A 23,214-nucleotide genomic window follows, 5' to 3' on the forward strand; every position below is an offset into this window, starting at 1 on the left:
GTGTGAAATACACGTTTCTCTTTGAACACCCAGGGTTAGCATGATTTGGGTAGCAACCATGGTAAGCTTGGGGCTGTTACGGGAACAATTTGATAACTCGATTTCCTTCTACTTGCTTGAATGGCGTTTTCCTAACATGTTTTTGAAATTCAATTCTCGACACGCTTCACATGTTTATCAGCCCGTGGCCTTGCTGGGTTGTAGCTCTCTGTGATAAACAGGTTTGGGAGGTAAAAGGTTTAACTTCGCTGAGCTTGTGTGTTCAGCATTTAGCATCCATTTCAGTGCTCTGCGATGGAAAAGCTGAAAGACAGTTTAGACTTTTGGAGACCAGTAGTAGTAATATTGGCAATCACACGTTAATAATACTTACACATTTTGTATAGCAGGAAAGACTCCACAAATTAGCACCACTTATTTTTTAAAGCTTGAACGCAATTGGCATAAGTAAAAAAAGAATGTTAGGCTACAATGAACCACATCACCGCTGAGCAAAAGACAGCCAACATTCGGCTTCATATACATGAGTGCGGTATTTACAGACATATTTTGTTCAGCAATAATATTTCTATACATTACAACAAATGTTATAGTAGTTGAAGCGGAATTTCACATAAAAAGAACTTGGCATCTCTTCACGTAAGACCACTAAGCTAAATGCGCCTATTGTTCTGTTGACTTTGAGACAAGGGATGCGTAAAAGGTAAAATGGTAACTAATTTCCGAGTCATAGGACTCGGTCCTGCAGCTCTATAAATTCAAGCGAAAAGGGAGATAATGAATGAGGTTTATCATGAGATGGAGAGCATAGGTGTAATGGGAGAAATTATGAGCTTGATGATTCAGATAATGTGACAAGTTTCATGACAGAGATTAAGCTCTCTTTTTGCGCTATTGTCCTCACACTTTCTCTTCTATGTCTGGGTTTTTTTTCTCTCTCTGAGCAGCCAGGAAGACATGTGCCCCCGCAGAGTTCGCCTGCTTAAATGGCCAGTGTGTCCCGGGACGCTGGCGATGCGACGGGGAACCAGAGTGCCCCGATGGCTCTGATGAGGCAGAGGAGACCTGCAGTAAGTGAAACCATTCAGCTGCTCGCATCAAGGACGTCTTTCAAGGACACTTTCTGTCTATTTCAACTTCGGTCTTATTTTTGTAGGCTTGACATGATTTGGTTATGAATATTATAATCTCCAAAGTAACCGCTGCAACAATGTCTGTCAAAGCAACCAACACACACAAAAGGGGTCAGACCTATGGTCAGGTTGTTAACAAGTCAGAGGTTTAGCGTTATTATTTAAACCAGTTTGTCCCAACCTGAGGGGCATCCATAGACTGTCTATAGGAAGTGGACGTAGTCCCTCAGACATCACCAGTTGGATTGTGGACTGCAATTTTGGCTTCAGCATTTCTGTTTTTTGGAATCAGAAGTGATAGGAGAGGGCGGAGCTAAGTACAAAAAGCTATTTAACAAGGCATTTTTATGCTCATTAATGTTAAAATGAACTCTGATGTACTGAAAACAATGAAAGGATTTAAATTCCAAAATAAAAACATGGAGTGCATTTAAATAGAAGCTTACTTTACTGTGGTATCGACCTGTCAGTCACATGGTAGCCCCGCCCTTATGTGGCCCTAAACATCTATTTTACTCTTCACTCACTTACTAAATAGGACTATCATTTACAAGATTCACATCATGCTGTCAAACTTAACACCAAGACCAAGACCATAAGCTCTTCAAGAAAAATGTTCCTGAAGTAATAAATCAAGTGAGAAGTATGGTCATTTTCTCATAGACTTCTATACAATCTCAAAAAATGTTTTGCAACCAATGTATCATGTGCTCTGCTGACAATTTGAAGGAATTCAGATTTTAGGCACTCCTGCATCAGCTCTGGTTTTTAAGACCAGGAAGTTGCCGTTTGGGGCCAGCGCTGTGGTTGTCCAATAAACTTTAGTAGGCGTTTGCTGTTTTGGTAATAATGATACCATCCCTATACTTACTGTATTTCAAGTACGATTGACAAAAACCTGTATGTTTCAGAGACTACTTGCACGTCTGACTTCTTTTCAGTGATTATTGATGGATTCAACCTGGCTGTACATCATGCTGTATTGAAGAAGACTTAAAATGAACAATTGAAGCCATAAACACAACCGGAAAAAGTAAACTGAGATAATTAATTAAGAGAAGGGTAAGGGAATTTGTTTAGTCTTCTACACAATGGGACTTATTTTCACAGCAATTTGAATCACCTCCTGCTGGCCATCTGAAGTGATGCAGATTTTGGACCAAGATCTTTGCCTTGAGGTGTGGATGTTACGTAAACTCTGGTAGATGTTTGCAACAGGCTGTTTGGATGATGATTGTACCAAACACTCTTCACTATTCTTTCTAATAACGCTTAACTAAAACTGGTATCATTGACAGACGACTTGAGCGTTTTGCCCATTGGATTTCTTTTAAGTGAATATTGGTAGATTAACCCCGGTTGTATGACACCTACATTTCCTTTGCTCTGAATTGTCGTCTGTGTTCAATTCTATCTTAGCTGTAGCATCTTAGAGGCAAAGTGGGATGTACTGTTGCAGACGATCAAATATTTTATTCTAAGAAAAAAAGAAAGAAGCTCTGGCTGATATCATGGTGGCATTTTGCGCAATGCATCTGCATACGCTGTCACTCCTCCATCTCAGTTGTTTTTCACACTATTTAATTAGACTCTGGAAGCAGCTGTATTTCGGTTGCTGATTTACCTTGCTCTCTCTGCTCTGGCTGCCGTTCAGCCGCCTCGCCTGCCTCCACTCGCCCACACACTCCAATACTCAGCGCTGTCTGATGGAGAGTGCACAGTAAGGCCTCGATTACCTCTCTGCCAAGCTGTTAGAGCCGAGGATCGCTGGCTGGCTCACTTGTAGTCTGTGCCAGTCTACCCACATACAGGCCCTGTTGGGGGGTTAGGCGAGTTGAGGTCTTCACAACTAAGCAGGGCCCATGTGTGGGAGGCTTGAACCAGCTATTAATTGTTTTCTTTCTTTCTTTCTTGAATGCTAATTCCGTTTTCCTCCCATGGCTGCTTGCTTCTCTCCTGGGATTACAGATATCAGATGGAGCTCAAAGCACTGCATTGATAAATAATGATGTCTTGGGGAAAAGCAGAGAAAAACTGCTTCAGAAATGTGTTACAACTGAACAGGCGTTTTAACCCTGCTAGGTCTTCGTCGGGCAAATGTTATCCTAATACATTTACAGTAAAACAACATCATACACCACACTGCCTCCATTTGTTACTCAGTGGGGAAAGAGCTGTGCATATAAAGAGCCAAAAGTATACAGTGGCAGCGCTGTTGCACAATATTAACTGCCCAATTAAACTAAAGAATTGCAACTTTGCCTTCAGCCAAGTGTGTGGCAGCAGCTAACATATATTTAGATTTGAACTCTGAGATTTAAATTAATATGTTTAGTTTTTCTTTGTTTATATTTGTCTTCAGCTTTTTGGTAAACTAAAGCTCACTTTTTGTTAAGACTACCGGTACTTGAAATATTATTTGTACTGCTCTTGGGTCCGCATTCCTGCTAACCCTGACAGACGTATGGCAGGGAGAAAAGCCATGTGACATAAATACACGGAAATTGTTACTCAGTAGGCCTTCTCTTTTCTTAACCATCTCTGGTTTACTCGGCATTAACAGGGTTTGATCTTTGAACTGTTTTATACGTTATTGTGGGAAGGAATTAAAATGCGTCATGTTGCGCGGGAAATGTATTAAGAAAATGCCAAACAAATCTTTCAGAGGGTATTCTGCCTAGTTTTGGTCCATTTCCTTGGCTGCATCGATGAATAATGTAAAATCCGAGCAAAGCTTCTGATGTCACCACCAGAAAGTTGTGTGTGAGGAGGGAGACATAAAGGGACCTCTGAAGTATAACAAGTTTATATTGGAAATCCAATTAAAGATAAATGAAGGAGGGATTCATCTCTTGGCTGCGGAATAAAAAGATAGAGATCTGGGCCGAGAAAAAAGCCATTTGTATGGAAATCTCTTATGTATTGACTTGATGTTGGAAAGTACAAATTCAGCTAACGCCAACACTGGAAAACATTTTTGTTTTTGTTTTTACTTCACTCTACAAACAACAATAGAGATAGATTTTTGATTTTGCTGTGGTTCTGTTTTAACTTGGTATCGTTTTAGGTTGAGGAATTTGAGTTATCTTTGGACTGTGCTGGAGGCTAAATGGAAACATTTCTGTCCTCCTAAAAGTCAAATTATAATACAAGTCGTCCCTACCGCTGTTCAGCCCTCCTTGTTATATGCTCCACAGAAAAAGTGTTGGATCGAGGCTGTATCCAGAATGGAGGGGTTGCTAGTGAGATCCACTTCATCACATCCATCTTTCAGTTTGAGTAGATCTAACTGAATCACACTGCAGTGAAAAGAGAAGGGGGGAAAACACTCAAGGGTGGACTTTGTGCGAATATCTCAAGCAACAGAGACCCACCTACTCGTAAATGGCTATCATCTATCTCATTTATCCCGTTTCTCTGGTACATTACCTGCCTGTGCCAGCCACTTGGTAGAATTATAAAGCCATAATGAGACCTGTGCATCTGTCACTCTGTATCGCCTCTCAGGGAGCAAGTGACAACATGGCAAGATGGCCTGGTGCTAGCTTGTTAGCATTCTAATTTCAGTAGATATTGCTCGCAACAGTATAAAGGCATATTAGTGCACAACAAAGCAGGATAGCCTGGTGCTAGCTGGTTAGCATGCTAATTTCAGGACATTTCTCTGCAAACTGTGGATAGTCGCATTTGACATCAAGTCAATAACCACTTATTATTTAGTTTATATTACTGCATTTTTTTAATGTACGGCTACAACGAAGTGGGACAGGCAGGCGCTAGCTGGTTAGCGATTTTTTATCCCTCTACTGTACATATATTTGACTGCTTTAGTTACCTTAAAGGTTCCATGTCATGGCCATTTCTACTGATCATAATTCCATTGTTGAGGTCTACTAGAATAGATTTATACTGTGCAATCTTCCAAACTCATATTGGTTTCTCATACAGCATCTCTGTATAGTATGTGTATTCACTCTCTGTCCTAAACGGCTTGTTGGAGCTCCTGTGAGCCCAGTGTGCTCTGATTTGTCGGGACGTTGAGAGGCTTGTTGCTACGAGGCGCCGCTCAGAGAATGGGTCTGCGGCAGAGTCCTGCACGGGTCTGATTTTCAAGACCCGCTCCCGCCCAGCACCCGCGACTTGCAATACCGAAGCCGCCCCGCCACCCGCACATATTGCCAATTAGTTCCGCAAACCGACCCGACCCGTCGGCACAAGATCCGCAAACCGACCCGAACCCGCATATCCTATGAGCAGTGAAAACATGCAATTATTAACACACGCAGTTGCATATTTGTCTCAAAAAGCGTGGTCATGTTGGTTATTTTCTCCATCTAGGACGACACCAAAAGTCTCCCAGACGTTGGATTTCGCTCTTGAGGAAGAGTTATTGACAATGCTGTATCCTCCGCTAGAGAGCTTCACCTCAGCCATTTCGAATGTGGTGCGCTCAGCAGCAGATTGATGCGCTGCAGAGGTTATGATTATGCGCGGTCCCGAGGGGCAGAGGTCTGAGGATTCAAACATTACATTATTATTATTTTAATATATTTATTATGCATCACCCGCAACCCGAACTGCATCTTCTTTGTTTTACCCAGAACCGAACCCGGAAAAAAATGTTAAAAGAAATACCACCCGCGTGCTGCGTATCACTCTTTTTGCGGGGCACCCGCGGCGGGTACCCGACCCGATGCAGGACTCTGGTCTGCGGAGAGCATTTCTCCACGATCCCAAGTTGGTAGCCCGAAAAACGTTTACCCATTTAAACAGTCGTGGTAGATACCTTGTTTGTTTTAAACATCATAAATACACACAGAGGCGCGGGAAGGTATTTTGAGTGGGGGTGCGGAGGTGCTGGACTCCAGTGAACAGTATTACGGGCACCATAGAGCACGCACAAAAAAACTCCCCACACGCAAACACACAGTAAACCCGCGACTGTTACAATGAAGGCTCGATAATCAGCTCACGGCATATAGGCAGGGGTAAAGTGCTATTTTTTTAGAGTGGGGAGCGGACCTCACCTCCTCTAGGGGGGTCCGGGGGGATGCTCCCCCGGGAAGATTTTTTTTAAATATTGAAGTTAAAAGCATCAATCTGGTGCACTTTGAGAGCAACATTAAGAGATCTATGGATACATCTCTCAACACCCAGATGAAACACAACTGTAAGCAGATGTTCTTTTTCTTTATGGATATTTTACAAATCACTCCCCTTTCAAACTGTATTCTTGTTTTACTGCCATATAGTATTTCATAACTGTTTTTCCTTTATTCTCTTATTTTTTTAATAAGTATAATGATCATGTGAGGGTGTGCCGCGGAAATAATCTTTTGAATAATTTGACCAAACCGTTTGAGACCCACTGAGATAACTTAGACTAAAGTTAACTATCTAAACCAGGGGTGTCCAAACTTTTTTCACTGAGGGCCACATACAGAAAAATATGCGAAAGGTTGGGCCACTCACTAAAGTTAAGGTATATCGCCTCACCTCTAGTGTATTAACAGTAATAAAAATCAATCAATCAAATGTAGGTAAATCATTCTTGATAATTTATTATACTTAAAGAAAAAACTTTATACATCACATCTTTCTATGTATGGGTATTCATTTATCTATTTTCAAATAAAATCAATCAAATGTAGGTAAATTATTCTTGATAATTTATTATACTTAAAGAAAAAACTTTATACATCACATCTTTCTATGTATGGGTTTTAATTTTTTTTACAAAAAGGGTTGGCAGCTCATTCTCAAAACTGCAGCCTCAGATTGCTTCTTTGTCAGGATGGGGACCCCCTTCACAGCCCTGTATAAAGAGGGAAAAATAACAGGACAAGGGAAAGGGTAGGCTTTATTTAACCTAGTTATGCAAATAATTTATTGCGGTTGTTAACACATCAGCTAACGTTTTTTAGAAAAATGTTATCAACTTTAATTGACTGAATTTATTAAGTAATTGGGCTTTTGAACACATGAATACTGTGTAATATATTTTAACTCACCTACAATGGGAACAGCGTTGCACTTAATGGGAGCAGTGATGCTGCGCTCTGGACTGAAGGATGGCTGGCAGGTCAGGAGTAAGTTTGGTGGTTGAGATGCGAAGGACATCACAGAGATGGCTGTCGGTCATTTTGGTTCTCAATCTGCTTTTGTTCAGAGTTAACAGAGAAAATGTTTGCTCGCATATGTATGTTGTGCCAAACAGACTCGTCATTCTTTTTGCGTGGCGTCGCATCAGAGGAAACTTGGCCTTTTCCAAGCTCTGGTAGAAGTCGGGTAGGGAGAGGAGCTGATGTTGATTCTTCAGAGAATCATCACACTGCATTTCGATGAGTTCTAATTGCAGACTCTCTTCCACTTCTTCTGCATCCATCAGGAAGGGAGTTGAGAACAGCTTGATTTCTTTCTCAATGACAGAAAAATCTTGGAAGCGCTGATTGAATTCTGTCATAAGAGTTGTGATCACAGACACATATTTCCCCTTTTTAGCAGAGAGGTCGGCCTTTGGATGAGCACATTTGATTTCGGACAGCGTAGGGAAGTGCGCAAGGTTGAAGTTGCGTAGTTGTGTCTCAAAAAGACGAAGCTTCGCACAGAATGCTTTCATGTGTGCATAAAGTTGTGGTACAAGCTGGTCTTTGCCTTGTAGGCTCTTGTTCAGTGAGTTAAGATGACCAGTAAGATCAACTAGAAAGGCCAGGTCTGCCAACCATAGAGGATCACTCAGTTCATGAAGAGGTCGGTCCTTCTCTTTCAAAAACTGGTCAATTTCTGATCTCAGGGAATAAAACCGCTTCAGCACGGAGCCGCGACTAAGCCAGCGAACATCACAATGATAGAGTACGTCCCCGTATTCAGCATCGACATCAGATAGGAAAGCTTGAAATTCTCTGTGGTAGAGCCCTCGTGCTCGAATTATGTTGACAGTTTTCACAACTGTGGTCATCACATCGCCAAGCTGGACTGTCTTGGCACAGAGAGCTTCTTGGTGGATGATACAGTGCAATTTTACAGCCTCGCCTCCACTCTCTCGCACCTTGGCGCACACCATAGATGCCATTCCTTTGCGCTCGCCTGTCATAGCGGGAGCCCCGTCCGTTGCAACTCCACACAGCTTGTCCCATTTAAGTTGCATCTTGTTAATTGCACCTGACACGGCTTCAAAAATGTCCTTACCCGTTGTTGTGCCCTTTAGACTCCGAAGATCAAGCAGCTCCTCCGTAATGCAAAAGTTATCGTCAACTCCCCGCAAAAAAATTAACAGTTGTGCGGTGTCTGTGGCATCTGTGCTTTCATCACATGCAATCGAGTAAAAATCAAAAGCACAAGCTTTATGTGACACTTGATTTTGTATGTTAGCTGACAAGTCTTCGATTCGCCGCACAATTGTGTTTCTGGACATGCTCACGTTGTTGAATTCCTGCATCTTTTCCGGGCACATTATTCCAGCGACTTTAATGAGGCACTGTTTAACGAAGTCACCGTCTGAGAAAGCTTTCCCGTGGCGCGCTATGAGTTGAGCTACCTCATAGCTAGCTATTGTAGCATTTTCTTGTGTTTTGTTAGCACGGTAAAAGTACTGTTGTTGAGCCTGCAGGTTAGCTACCATTTGCTTGACTTTCTCCTCTCGCTCAGCAGCAGTGTAGGACGTGAAGGTCGGATGCTTGGTTTCGTAGTGTCGTCGTACATTGTACTCTTTCATCACTGCAACCGTTTCTTTGCAAATCAAACAGACACATTTCCCCCTGACTTCTTTGAAGAAATATTCATTTTCCCACTTTGTTTGAAATTTTCTGCATTCACTTGCTATCTTGCGTTTCTTTGGTTCTGCCATTTTGTCGTCGCGGATCTTTTTTATTTGAAACTTTTTTTTGTGGAGAAGCTGCATTAGGACTGCAGCTAGTGAGTAGCTCCACCTACTGGTCAAACTAAGAACTACAATAAAGTCAAGTGCAAGTTTCATGTGTGGGCCACATTCTATTCTATTTTTATAATTTGCTGCGGGCCAATAACAAATGGATCCCGGGCCGCAGTTGGCCCGCGGGCCGTACTTTGGACACCCCTGATCTAAACACTCAGAGAGTCCTTTAGCTCACCTGAGCCTCTCAGTCTGAGAGGAGAGCTCTCCTCCAGCTTGTTGTGGAACAAACAGCTCCGTATGTCCGTTAGTGCAGCTAGCTAACCAGATGCTAACAACACGATCCCTGCTGCTGGCACCGGTCCCTCTCTCTCTCCCCCTCTCTCACACACACTAAATGCGCTATTTCCACACACACACAGAGCCGCGAGCTTGAATGACACAAGCACACTTTTATTTCCATGCAACTCTCTGATTGGTCTGGTGTCTTGCCTCTGTTGCATTCACTGAACACGGGAAATTACAGTCCTGCCGTCCTTTCTAGTGTCTTGATGAGGTTCACGTAAAGCACGGTTAATGTATTATATTATTGAGGTAGAATTGTCCGGGGCTACAGAAAAAACATTTGGGGCAGGCCAAAATATTATTTTACCAACAATGTGGAATTTATTGACTACATATTACACAGATTATGCACAGCGGGAGCAGCAATAACCGTCAAATAATAATTCAGACAGGGGAGCTCCGCACCCCCTGCCTGCCGCTAGGGGGTGCTGCAGTGCCCTCAGCACCCCCCTTCCCGCGTCCATGAATACACAAACAACAATGAATACTTACAGGTTGTGTACCCGAAACTCCCACTGGTCCAAACAAAGTAGGAACAGCTTCGTTCTTCAGTGCCCTACGCCAGTGGTTCCCAACCTGGGGGTCGCCTTGGGGGGTCGCCAAAAATCGCAGGGGGGGCGCCAGACCTCAGATGATTTGAGGCCTAATATCATATTTAGAATAAAAAAAATGTACATATAATTTTTTTTAAACATTTTTTTTTTTACATAATGTAACGCAATACATGATTGGCGCTAAAAGCCTTGTCTACATTACAATAAAATATAGAAATTAAATGATTAACTAAAATTCAAATTAAAAAAATTCATCTGATACTCCTCCGATTGGCGCCAACATTGACGTTACTGTGTCAGCTTTCATAATAATAACAGTTTGCTGCGCTTGCTAGCTAGCGACCGACTTCATAAGGTGAATATTTTTGTCTAAAAATGTAAAGGAGATGACAGCTCATCTGCAATCAAAAAGAAAATGAGGACCTACCTAGAGAGCTATCTTAACTTCAGTTTCATGGAGGGAACGGACAAAACCCGCCCAGAGTGTGTGATATGCAGAGAGAAGCTAGCCAACGAAAGCATGAAACCCAGCAAAATGAAGAGACAACAACAGACCATGCACCCAGAAACAGTCGGGCGTGATCGGGACTTTTTCATAAAGAAACAACACCTTGCAAAGGCAAACAAGCCAATGGATATTAGAACAGCGTTTGTTAGGGCTGGCAGCGAGGCCTCTTTTGAATGTGCACTTTTAATAGCAAAGGCAAAGAAACCGCACAACATTGGCGAGCAGTTCATTAAGCTAGCTTGCATTAAGATGGCTGAGAAACTGTGCGGCCCGCAGGTCGCGGAGAAGCTAAAAACTGTACCACTGTCAAACAATACGGTGAAAGACAGAATTGAGAAGATGGCAAGTAACTGCGAGCTGCAGCTGCTCGAAAAGCTTGGAAAGGGGCCATTTGCCATACAACTTGATGACACCACAACTGTAGCAGACGAGGCTGTGCTGATCGTTTATGTGCAATATATCGATGGGGTAGATTTGAAGCAGGACATTCTTACGGTACGTCTACACTACAGGCATCAAAAAATGCTTTCAACGCTTCGCCCATTCACTTGAATGGGGTGACGTACAAGATTTTTTATCTTCGCCGAACTGCATTGTGGGGAGCATGGCATGGCTTTACAAGCATCACGAGCATCTATCGGCATCAAAAGTTGAACAATGTTCAACTTTTGAGGCTCGATGCTTGGCATCAGCCAATCAAATTCCGTTTATGCAAATCCCGCCAGTGCAAGCTCAGCCAATCAAACCGCGTGCAAGCTGGGAGAGCTTCATTTGGGAGAGTTCATTTCCTCATATTCCAAACGAGATATTACGGTAGCAAATCACCCGGTTCTTTACGACCGGAACTATTTACCGGGATACAAACCGGAGGAACCAGACATGGAGGGAGGTGGCAGAGACAGTGGGTGAAACTGATAGTTTTTTCGCCTGTTTGGAGAGTTTATATCCAGTTTACTTCGTTTTAACATTGCTATTGCTTTGTATGTCGGGGGCGGGAGATTCATGTGATTGGTTGCTCGCAAAAAATCACCAAGCTTCAGACACGCCCAGCTTCAAGATTTTTTCATGCCTGTAGTGTAGACGGGCCATTATGTCAGTCAACCTTACCAATACCACCCGGGGTGAGGACATTTTTACTGCAGTGGATTCTTACCTCTCATCCCACAAGCTTTCCTATGAGAATTTAGTTGCATGTTGCACAGACGTCGCTTGAAAGAAAAGGCCCCACCCTGCACAATATTTCACTGTGTGATACATCGCCAGGCCCTGAAACTGTCAGAAGACCTCAGCGAAACACTCTCAACTGTTATTAAAATAGTCAATTTCATCAAAGGTCGCCCCACCAACAAGCGTCTATTCGCAGACTTGTGCGAGGATGAAGCGCGCCAAACCCTCCTCCTGCACACCGAGGTGCACTGGCTCTCACGCGGCCGAGTGCTGGCACGCTTTGTAGAACTGAAGGAAAAAATTGAAGAGTTTCTACAAACTCGTAACCGCGCACTGTCAGAGCAAGTGACTAAGTCATTCTGGATTAAAACAGCATACATGGCCGACATCTTCAGTCTCTACAATGAAACAAACAAGCGTCTGCAAGGCGTGGAGTCCAACATTCTCCAATGATGCATTTGTGCACAAACTGGAGTACAGGGTCGGGAAAATGGAGAGGGGGGAGCTGCAACAGTTTCCACTACTGCTGAAACAATCCTGAAACGGTGCCTGTACGTCGCGAGTTCATCCGCCATATGAACGCACTGCAAACGGAAATGCAATCACGGTTCGCTGACATAGACGAGTATCTCTCCAAGGAATTGTGGGTTTTAGATCCCTTTATTGCCAAAGTTGAGGATGTGGAATACCTGGATTGCGAAGATGAGCTCACCGACATCCAAGCTGACTCGCTGTCAAAGAAATACTTCCAGGAAAAAGGATTTAAAAAGTTTTGGATTCTCAAAGGACCAAGCCTCGCTCCAAAGTTCACACTGCATGCCACGACCAGGATTATACTCCCATTCAGTACGACATATCTATCAGAAACAGCCTTCAGCGCACTTGTTGCCATCAAAACAAAAGCACGCAACACACTGGACGTTCACAACGACTTTAGACTGGCTGTCACTCACATTACACCGGACTTTCCATCCCTGGCTGCGGGCGTGCAAGCCCAAGGTTCACATTAATGAACCTACTTGAACCTCGTCTTCTCTTTGCTACCTGTTCCATGGCAGACAAGCATTTGATTTACCTGCCTAATATGCCAGTTTTTCATTTTTGTTTTATACAGGCCTATGCAACCATATTACCATTTATTTATTAGACATAGTATATTATTTTGAAGTGTCCTGGTCTTCGACATTTGAAATAAATATGATGCATACATTTGCAAGTTAGTAGCTGATAAAAGCATACAAAGACAGAAATGTATCATTTTTTCGTTTAATATAAATGTTTCTTCTGCGCGTAAAGTGTCGGTTTCAGTTGGATTATTTGTCACAGTTGCTCCGATCAGATCGGTCTCCTCCATTTTGTAGATTATTTACGATTTTTTAATCCACATAAACACATCGCCAAAATCCGGTTTACTATGAGCATGTGTTTTAACAGTTGAACCCCTTTGTGAATTGTTTCCACTTGCGCCGTCCTTTAATTTCTTGATACAGCGGGCATCCAAATTCATTAATCCTGAGTCCAATAACCAACAAAGTCACTCCAATAGTGCTCCTTAATTACGCTTTCATGCTCCTTTAATGAAATACTTCACATTCATCCAGTTTGTGACAGTAGTTGTAGGATTTTTGAGACTTTAAACTTTAATTACCGCTGTTGCCGTGTGTGTGTTTGTGTGTGTGGGGGGTGTAACCGCTGTTACCAGGCACGGCTGTCACTACCCGATCTGCCCCCCTACCCGATCTGTACTGCGCATGTGCGAGATTGTCCGCCATACTGGACAACTACATACGGCAACTGTAATAGGACACTTCACACAGTGGCGTTTGGCAAAGCAAAAAAAGAACACCAAAAAACCGGGAGAGATGAGTTATTGTTATGACAACGTGACTTCACTATTATTTAACAACTCTTTTTATTGGGTTCTTTTATTTGGGGTTAAGTACATTGTCAGAATAAGTGAGACATAGATTTAACTTCTGTTAGACAGCTATATGCCATACATTTTTGCATACATTCACAGTAAATATTTATTCAGTATGATAACTGCCAAACAGAAGTTAAATCCATTTTCTTTTTGTGCTTTGCCAAACGCCACTGTGTCAAGTGTCTTAGTTGGGTTGCCGTACGGAGTTGTCCAGTAGGGCAGACCATCTCGCACATGCACAGTACAGATCGGGCAGGGGGGCAGATCGGCAACAGCGATAATTAAAGTTTCAAAGTTTTGGGGGGTCGCAAATTCCAACAGGAGTCATTCGGGGGGGCCCTGGGTGAAAAAGGTTGGGAACCCCTGCCCTACGCTGTACATATCCGGCATGAATCGCTGAAACAGGGTGTCCGCGGGGTCTTAAAAAGTATTAAAAGTTGATAAATCAATTTAGCGAAAATGAAGGCTATTAAAAAGTATTAAACGGCATTTTCCAAGGTATTAAGAAGGTTCACAGCAACGACAACATGAAACATCCTTTAATTTACTGAAACGACATGTCGGGAAACCCCACAAGGCGGCCCCATGCATAGTGCGCGCTCTGTGTGTGTGTGTGTGGGGGGGGGGAATAAACGACTACGGTAACGGGTCCCAAGGTGGGTAGACCGGCATACGCAACGCTCTGGGGGTCCAACGGCTCCGTGTGTGCCCTATATGATCATTTTCTGATAACGATGAAAGAGCCCGCCTCCCTCCACGTCTCCTGCTGCTGCTGGGCTGTCAGAAGAGGGGGAGAAAAAGAGAGGCAGTCACCGTTTATTAAATATTATTATATTATTATACAGAGAACAGAGTCGTTATCAATTTGTTTTAAAGCTCAATAAATAACAAAGAAGACCTCTGACCGGCACTTTCCTAATTTTGTACGGAAGATTTAAACTTTAACGGACATGTTGACCGGCGGAACATTTTTTTTATGGAAACTGCCGCACGGTCCCCTCGTTCCTTGGAAGAGGCGGAGAGGTGGGTGTTTTTCCTCTGCTGGTGGACTACCTGAGAGATACAGCAGGAGAACACGCCGTCCACCGCGGAGAATAAACAGAAGGGCAACCATGGCAACCATGCTCCGGGGTCTTCTTCGCTGCTTTTGGTGTATTTCGGGCGGCAGCGGCGCCACCTACAGGCCTGACATATGTACTACATCGTTTCCAGCATTTCCAGCGGTCTAGTGTGAACGGACACGTTAATGAATCGAATGCGTGTGAACGGAAGCCTTTTTTGCGCTTGCGTATGCGTTTTACCGTGTGGGGCCGGGGTCTAAGCCAAACTATATCCGGTCACAGAGATCTGCTATTTTAAAGTAAAGTCAACACATATAGACCCTAAATATAGTCTATATTAAGAACGAGAAAAGTCTTAACATATATATCCTTTTTGGTAAACATATGACAAATGTGTGAGGGTGATGACGTCAGAGCATCGTCTTATGTGCCAGGGCTTAGCCCCGGACAGCCCCAGCCCAATTTAACCCCTGGGTATTTGTGAGGGAGCTCCTATATGGCATTACCCCGCTGAAGCTCACCAAAGTTTAACATATTTCATAGTTCAAAGTTTTGTCAATTGTTTTGTTTATTGGTCAAATACTGGTTTCTAATGTTTTCTGAGGAGTTTTATTGGAATGATAGAGCACAGAGTCTACAGAAGCAAAAAAGCAGCATACTGCATTAAACCTGACCTTCACAGAGAGGTTGAAGTTCATGTGGAAAGGAGGCTGTCTGCACTTTGTTTAGTTTTGCTATCTTACAATCAATATAGGAAATGTGAGGTAAAGTGTGTTGCCAATGTAACCGGTTAGAACTCAAAGTTGCGATGAGGTCTTAAAATGTATGGAAAGGGTCTTAAAAAAGGTCTTAAAACATATTAAATTTGACTTAAGGATTCCTGCATATACCCTGTGAAAGGTTTGGGAAGCTTTGTTTCGGGAAAGGCTGGCAGAGGGTGTGGCCTCTGGGTATCCCCACGTCAGAGTACCCAGGAAGAAAATGAGAAATCTCCAACGAGGCGCTTTTGGGAGGTATTTTCTCTGTTAGAGTTTTACTCGCTACAGGGTGTACTTTCAGGGTTTTTGACTCTGCAGACCGTTTACAGAAAAACCTTCATAACACACAAGGGGACGGGTAATAACCAGAAAAGCATGAAATGGGACCTTTAATAAGTCCAAACCAGATAAGTAATCCAACTCATAATCAACAAATCATTTATAATTTACTACTAAAAAGTTAAAACTACATGGCTGTATCTATATTAAAGAAAAGTCACTACTTTATCAACATGAACATTAAAGTGATGACCACATCTTTGCAAAGTACAATACAGTAATGATATATGTGTTTCTTAAATTCAGAAAGTAACAGTTCTTTCAGTTTCTGTACTTTAAACATATGTTAATGCTAAACATTTTTATTTCTAAAAGATGGACTTTTACTTGTAATAGAGTATTTCTACACTGTGCTATAATTACTTTGACTTTTGATTTTTTAATTGGTTCAACTTTAATTTCCTTATCTTAAACATTGCACTTGATGCTCCAATCACATGCAACGCTTCACTTTCAAATCAAAATCTACCAGGCTTCAAATTGATCATTAAACTTTGCTAAAGTGAGGATTGTTTTTGCTGTCTTAACAGCGGAGGGAAGGGCGTGTATCCACAAAGAGTGCATCCAATCTTAACATGCAAGAAATTGGAAATGTACCATTACAGTATGTAAATGGCAGAGACCGATGGCTGCACAATTGTTTTTACACGGATTAATTACATATAGCACAGCGTACACGTTAATGCATACACGTTAATGCATCATGCTCCAGTTATGCTGAAGCCTGATAAGCAGAGGCTGCGCTCTCACATGCAGACAACCCTCATCTTGTTTTTCTTTCCGTTTGCCCCCGAACTCTCCTGCACTTTCTTTCTATTTATGTTCCACATGTGCACAAACATACAGTACTCACACATATGCACTCGGTTAAAGCCTTTCGGACTCGGCGCAGCAGACATCTGTGCCAAAATCATTCTGGCTCACTGAGTGTCTTCCCAATTACACGCTGGAGTAGAATTACACTGCTTTATTAAGCATTCAAATTCGGGCCACACTGAGTGAGTTACTCGCAAGCGCTGAAATATGAATGACTCTGGAAAGTGCCAGCGCTCATAGCTTTTGTATTAGATTAATGTGTAATCATGGAGGAAGTGGGCCTCTGCAGCCAGCTGCTACCTGGCCACAGCACTGACTCTGCGTGCACTGTTTGTCAGGCTTGGGGAGTAAAAGAAAAGGAACAAACTCTTTCTGCAGTGGCCCTAATGCAGAGTAATACGTTCCTAGGCCACTTAGTCTGCAAGGGGATTTCTTTCTGACTCGTATTCCAAAAGTTCAAACCTCTATGGTTCACCTGCAAAAATCCTCAACAAACTTCAATATATCCAGAACTCCGCCGCCCGTCTACTCACCCACACCCGAATCCGTGAACACATTACACCCGTCCTCATCAAGCTCCACTGGCTCCCCATCCCCCAGAGAATTCAGTACAAGATCCTCCTGATGACGTACAAAGCCCTCCATAACCTGGCCCCATCCTACCTGACTGACCTCCTCCACAGACACACTCCCACTCGCTCCCTCCGCTCTGCCACTGCCAACCTCCTGTCCCTCCGCACCCGGACCAACCTCAAGTCTTGGGGCGACAGAGCCTTCTCCGTTGCTGCACCCACCCTCTGGAACTCACTACCCCAATCCATCAGAGATTCTTCCTCCCTCACAGCATTCAAAACATCACTCAAAACCCACCTGTTCAACACTGCATTCAACCACTGACCACCCCACTCCCCCCGTATTTTTCTGTTTTGTTTATCTCTTTTTGTATTTCTTTGTCTTTTTTTGTTGTGTTTTCTTAAATTCTCTGTGAAAGCGTCTTTGAGTTTCATGAAAAGCGCTATAAAAGTCCCATGTATTATAATTATTATTATTATTAGTAAGGACCCAGTGTAGTCATGGAAGGCAGTTCAATCTCAAGGGTTTATTTAAAGGGGTCCTACTATGTTCATTTTCAGGTTCACATTTGTATTTTGTGCCTCTACTGTGAAATGTATGGGATTAGTTTTGTGTCATAAAGATAAAGCAACACTGTCTCAGAATCAAGCAAAACCAAGAGTTTAAGAGAAAAAAAAACTGAGTCAAGCAAAAATAAATTTCATTTAAAAAATAAAACTACAAGTTGCAAACAAATCATTTGTGCAATCATGTAAACTATAAGTCTTTTTTCTTTGTTTTAACATATATTTTTGTTTGCAGTTCTCTTTGCCTTATAGTTTTATTTTTGAAATTGATTTTATTTAGCTTGACTCAGTTTTGTTTTCTCTTAAACTCTTAGTTTTGCTTGATTCTGAGAAATCTTTATGACACAAAACTAATCCCATAGACATGTCTGCATGCTTTAATGTTCACAAAGCTCTTTATTTTTCTCATACTGCCTGCGCTGCAGGCTCTGTTGTGATTGGTCAACCACATAGAGATGTCTCTTAGCCTATTTCGTGCAATGTTTTGCCAGCCAATAGATGCGTAAGTGTTACTTAGTGATATCACTGTTACCAAAGTAAACAAAGGAGTCCAATGGAGGCGTTTCAGGGGGGGAGTGTGGGAGAGAAACTCCCTCTGGAGGGAACACAGGGATTTCAGCCTTTGCAGACCATTTACGTACACACAAACCTATAAACACACTACGGAAAAAGAATACCGAAAAAGCATAATAGGGCCCCTTTAACTAAAGTACCATGTTTGCTGTTTCATGTATAAAGCTAAAACAACATTTGTAAAATAAACTGTTCTGTAGGCTTATCCTATAATTCAATCTGTATTGATCTTTATTCCCTGTGGTTTTCTTGGTTTGGACATTTCAGTATATTGACAACTGACTTAATCCATGTAATGAAGTAAGAGAATATTCTGTTTCTTGTGAAAAGGAACATACTTTCTTTCTGCTTTGTGAGCTTAGATTAAGATACTGAGCACTTTTTTTACAGGTAATTTGAACACATTTTTAAAGTAACCATCCCAACGCGGCTCTTCATAGCCCCACTCCCATTTTGAACGATCTAACAAGAGTGCAGAGGGGTTTGCTACTTACGTCTTCTGACTAAACTCAGAGTTTAGCTCAGCTCTGCGTATCAGTTTGTCCTCCTTTGCTTTTAAATTCATCACCAATGGTTAACCCTTAACTGCTGCACATTTGAAATCTACCACATTATGCTTTTCAAGTGTTATGTAATTTTCAGTGGATTAAAGATATTTCTCTGGAAGGGGTTTTGATGAAAACGTCCTTCTATAAACCTCTTTGTAGATACTGAGCTTCAAACCCTGTTGAGAATTTTCCAGGGGAGTTTATTATAAAGCCTTTTTTTATCGACTTTATAATGGGGACTTTTTTCTTGGTAAATGTTTGAATTGCACGCACTGGAAGCTACAGTTCTGTGTTGTTTCATCTTTTTGAATTAATTTTTTTGTGATGTTTGTTATAGTGCTGTTATTAGAGGTACTGTGTGGATGGACACTGCCAATAAGAATCCGAATAAACGTTCTGCAGAGATGTATGATTAATCTGCTTTGTGAGTCTTATTGTGCTTTCACAACGGACACCAATCAAAGAATTGCCCTGCAATAATTCACGCCAGTTTTACAGCGGCATCATTTGTGTTGACTCGCATCACTCAAACAAGAGGAGGCGGGGCTTTGAAACCAACAAGAACAACTTTAATATATCTCGAAATAACTACATACTTATGAATTAATGCTTTGGAAAGTGTGTCCACAAGACGGCAGGCTAAAAACAAAAAAAAAGCGTTTAGGATCGGATCGATCAGGCAAGGTTAAGCTAGAGAGATCTGCTCCATCCACACTCAAAAAACGTCCTATATGGACTCAGGGTTTCCCACACATAGACTTTACTTGGGCGGGCCGCCCAGGTATATTAAAGGTACAGTAGGGTAGGTAAGAATGGAGAAACCAGCTCGAGTGCGCTAGAATTTCAAAGTACACAACCAAAAAAAATCTGCCCCTTCCTTCAGACTTCCTTACAGAGCCCCTCCTCCAACACACACAAACGCGCACATGACCAATGAGGGCACGAGATAAGTTTGTGCATGAGATGGAAGGCTGACAGGCAGGTAGGCCATCCAGTTATCTGACCCGTGCCGTGTTTCTGAAGTGAATTACCTACCCTACCTTTAACGTCCTCCAAATTATATTCCGCGACCCATTTAGGTTTAATCTTTTTGTATCCGTCCGCGAGCACGACGCCATCTGCGATCGATTAACTACCCCCCCTGTACCTGTTCGCTTAGCTATCGCGTGAAGGAGCTGCTTTATGCTCTCCGCAGTAACTCGACTGCGACGCTCCGGCGAACCGTTCAATAGCACCCCCCCCCTATATATTTCAGATCTGCTGGAAACCATGGGACTATTAAAGACGTGACTCTCACGGTTCTATTGGTCTTTTAAAATGGTTGATATATCTCTACAAATATGAACCTGATCGTTTTGCAATTAATGTGGGTTAACTCAGACTGACCCATGGTTAGTCTTTGTCACACAAACACTTAATAAAGTTCATAAGGAGACAGGTGCGTTTCAGTGCGAACCTGTGCTCAAAATGTTCTGAAATGTGCTTGTTGCTCTGAAAACTATTTCAGGAAATGTACTTCCTTTTGTGGAACTTCACGTCTGCAGTTCATCAGTCCATTAGGGGAAAATTATATTTTCAGTAAATGATCCAGATGATGCTTTGCTTTTAGCCTTGTTTAGGGGGAGCACATATTCACCATTTTGGCAAGGATCCTACAAATGATCCTGTAAGGCTTAGTTGTGGTGAATACATATTTATGACATGTCGATAATGGATGACAGTGCTATCTAATAACTACGACGGAGTATTAGGGCAACACTTAGAGAGAAAAAACAGAGAGATTTCGAGAATAAAGTCGTAATAATACGAGAATAAAGTCATAGTTACGAGAATAAAGTCATAATTACGAGATTAAAGTCGTAGTTTCATAGATGACTTGAGAAGGAGACAACAGCAGCATCCTGCAATAAAATGAGGAATATGGAGCATCTTGTGAAGCAGTACTTTAGTTTAGGTTTCTCAAATAACTAAATACTTAATCTTTTCGCACATCAGCATCAGATTATCATAATATTATTACTTTGAAAAGGTTGTGCAAGAAACTATGTCTATTATTTCGAAGAAAGAACCAAACGGACTTGGAGGAGATTTTCTCCTTTCTGCAGGAGGAAATGGCTGGTTCTGGCCGACTACAAGGCTATCGTTGGTTACATCTACGAGCTGTTCAAAGGGGATTTGTTGTTTCACAAGAAACGATGAGACTTGTAATCAAGGCTTTGAATCCAGAAGGAGTCGAACGATAGCCTTGTAGTGGAATCGGAATGAGCTCCCCATTGACTCCACTTCGAGCGATAGAATTACTAACAAAGAATTGCTAACAAAGCACTTACTAATAAAGGGCTGGTTTATCTAAAGCCAGTTTTAACACTTGAAATGTTTTAGCTCTATGAAACCTGATGTACTTATATGATTCAGTTTTTTTCAAGTTTGTATCTTGTTGGTCGAATATTTTACGTCGCTTTGGATAAAAGCGTCAGCTAAATGCAATGTAATGTAATGTAGTCGGCCAGAACCAGCCATTTCCTTCTGCAGAAAGGAGACAATCTCCTCCAAGTCCGCTTCTCAAGTCACTTATGAAACTACGACTTTAATCTCGTAATTATGACTTTATTCTCGTAATGTTACGACTTTATTCTCGTAACTATGACTTTATTCTCGTATTATTACGACTTTATTCTCGAAATCTCTGTTTTTTTCTTCTAAGTGTGGCTCTAATACTCCGTCGTAAATAACAACAACAAAATAGTAAGGGATTTATTTTCTGTCAATTGACAAGTTAATACATCTACCTAAGTAATTTGCAGCTCCAGGTGACAGTAAAGTTTGTTTAGAGGGGCCAGACATTTTTTTATCATAAATGTTGTAAATAGAAACATTGCCTGAACAATCCGGAAGCCATCAAGTAGGATGACTCGGTGCATACTTCTGTCAGTTCACATTGAGAAGCAGCTTGTTTTAACTCCACATATTTGACTATTCTAAACTGCAAATAGGTGTGAATAAACTGTCTACCAGTCCAATGTTTTGCCATCACCTACAAATCCCTAAACTGCCATTTTATTCTGGCTTTTTCCAGCTTTTGAAGTCACTCTTATGGAGCTCATGATGTACAGTAAATAACTTGCATATGCACTTTGTGGAAAACAACAATTTTCCATCTTGTAGTCTTCAAGCCGCAAGTGTTCAACGCTGTACCAGATCTATAATTCAGGGGCTGAGGACACGGCCACGCTAACCCGGTTTAATGAAGCGGTGAATCTGAGTATGACTCAAATTATTGAAACGCTTTGTCTCTTTAGCAATGAGGCAGAGAGTTATCTAATACACCATAAGGACCTGAACATTGACAGTGCACAGACTCAGATAGGTGAACACGCAAGGTTTTGAAAAGAGGGTCAGGATTACTCAGAAATACATTTGTAAAACACTGGGATGTGTGTTCTTCTGATTCTGCATGAGGATTTGAAGCAGTAACTGTCATATATCCATCGTCAATTGGAGGCAGCCACATAAACGTTAACCTATATGAATAGGCTGCGAATGAGCACTTCCAAGATCTCAATGTCAGATGTAGTGTCGTTTTACATTCGTTATGAAGCTGCGGCTTATTATATCAGACCAGTTTCACAAATGTTTCTGCTCTGTTCCTTTATCACATTTATATATCAATTGCCTGGTGGTGACAACTAAAAAATCAAAGAGTGTATCCACTTGTTCTCTTGAGAGCCAAGTTTAGGGAGAAACGGCTGTCAATAATAACAAGGTCAATTGCGATGATCAAATGAATAAGAACAGCTATTAAAGCGTTGTAATGTGGAGCTGAATGCAGCCTTGGGTCATGTAAAAAGGATGATGCATTGTGAACACATCTGCTGCCAAAACACCACAATGGAGATGAGCCCTCGTTTTTCACTCTGGTGGTAAACAACAGCCTGGCAGTCAGTTTGTCTGTGAGTAATTGGCTTTTATTATGTGGCCGCTTTCTTAAGCACAACTCTAAGGGAGTAGTGCAGGAGTCCTAAACCAGGAAATTGGTTAGCATTGAAGCACTTCCCTGCTCCCTTGTCTCGAAGTCAATGATTTTTTGGTTAGAATCTCATCTTAGAGGGGCCAGTTTACTAGAGGGATAGTTTGAACAAAATGTGAGTAGTTAATATGTGTTTGCCGTAGTTGTTTATTTTCTAAACTTTATAAGTAGAATGGAACAATCCCATTGCTTTTAGTAAACAGTGCCCTTGCAATAGCAATTTCCGGCTCTGCCTTCAAAAATACTTGCCTTAAAAACTCTTTTACCTACATCTTAAAAAAAGCTGAGACATTTCAATCAATGCTTTTGTAAGGTATTACCAAATATTTCAAAGCTTTGAGACTTAAAAGCGTTGACATTTTAATTCTAAATCAATATTCCAATGCTGTGTCCATTCATTATGTTAAAACCATAGACTGTATATATGGTTAAAACCCAGCATTTCTTCAGAT

General features: G+C 41.8%; 1 protein-coding gene across 2 annotated transcripts in view; it reads left to right on the top strand.

Annotated features, from left to right (window-relative positions):
• The window catches only part of LOC307018301 (low-density lipoprotein receptor-related protein 8-like), a 196,773-nt gene that overhangs the window by 42,383 nt on the left and 131,176 nt on the right, over positions 1-23,214 (top strand). The window contains exon 4 of one of the 2 annotated variants that reach the window (XM_079648475.1): positions 948-1,070. The exons of the other annotated variant lie outside the window; for it this stretch is intronic. Within the exon in view, the coding sequence (XP_079504601.1) occupies positions 948-1,070 (123 nt within the window). The remainder of the gene's footprint in view (positions 1-947; positions 1,071-23,214) is intronic. 2 annotated transcript variants of the gene reach the window in all.

Source organism: Notothenia rossii, assembly GCF_949606895.1.
Source record: "Notothenia rossii genome assembly, chromosome: 9".
NCBI classification, from domain to species: Eukaryota; Metazoa; Chordata; class Actinopteri; order Perciformes; family Nototheniidae; genus Notothenia; species Notothenia rossii.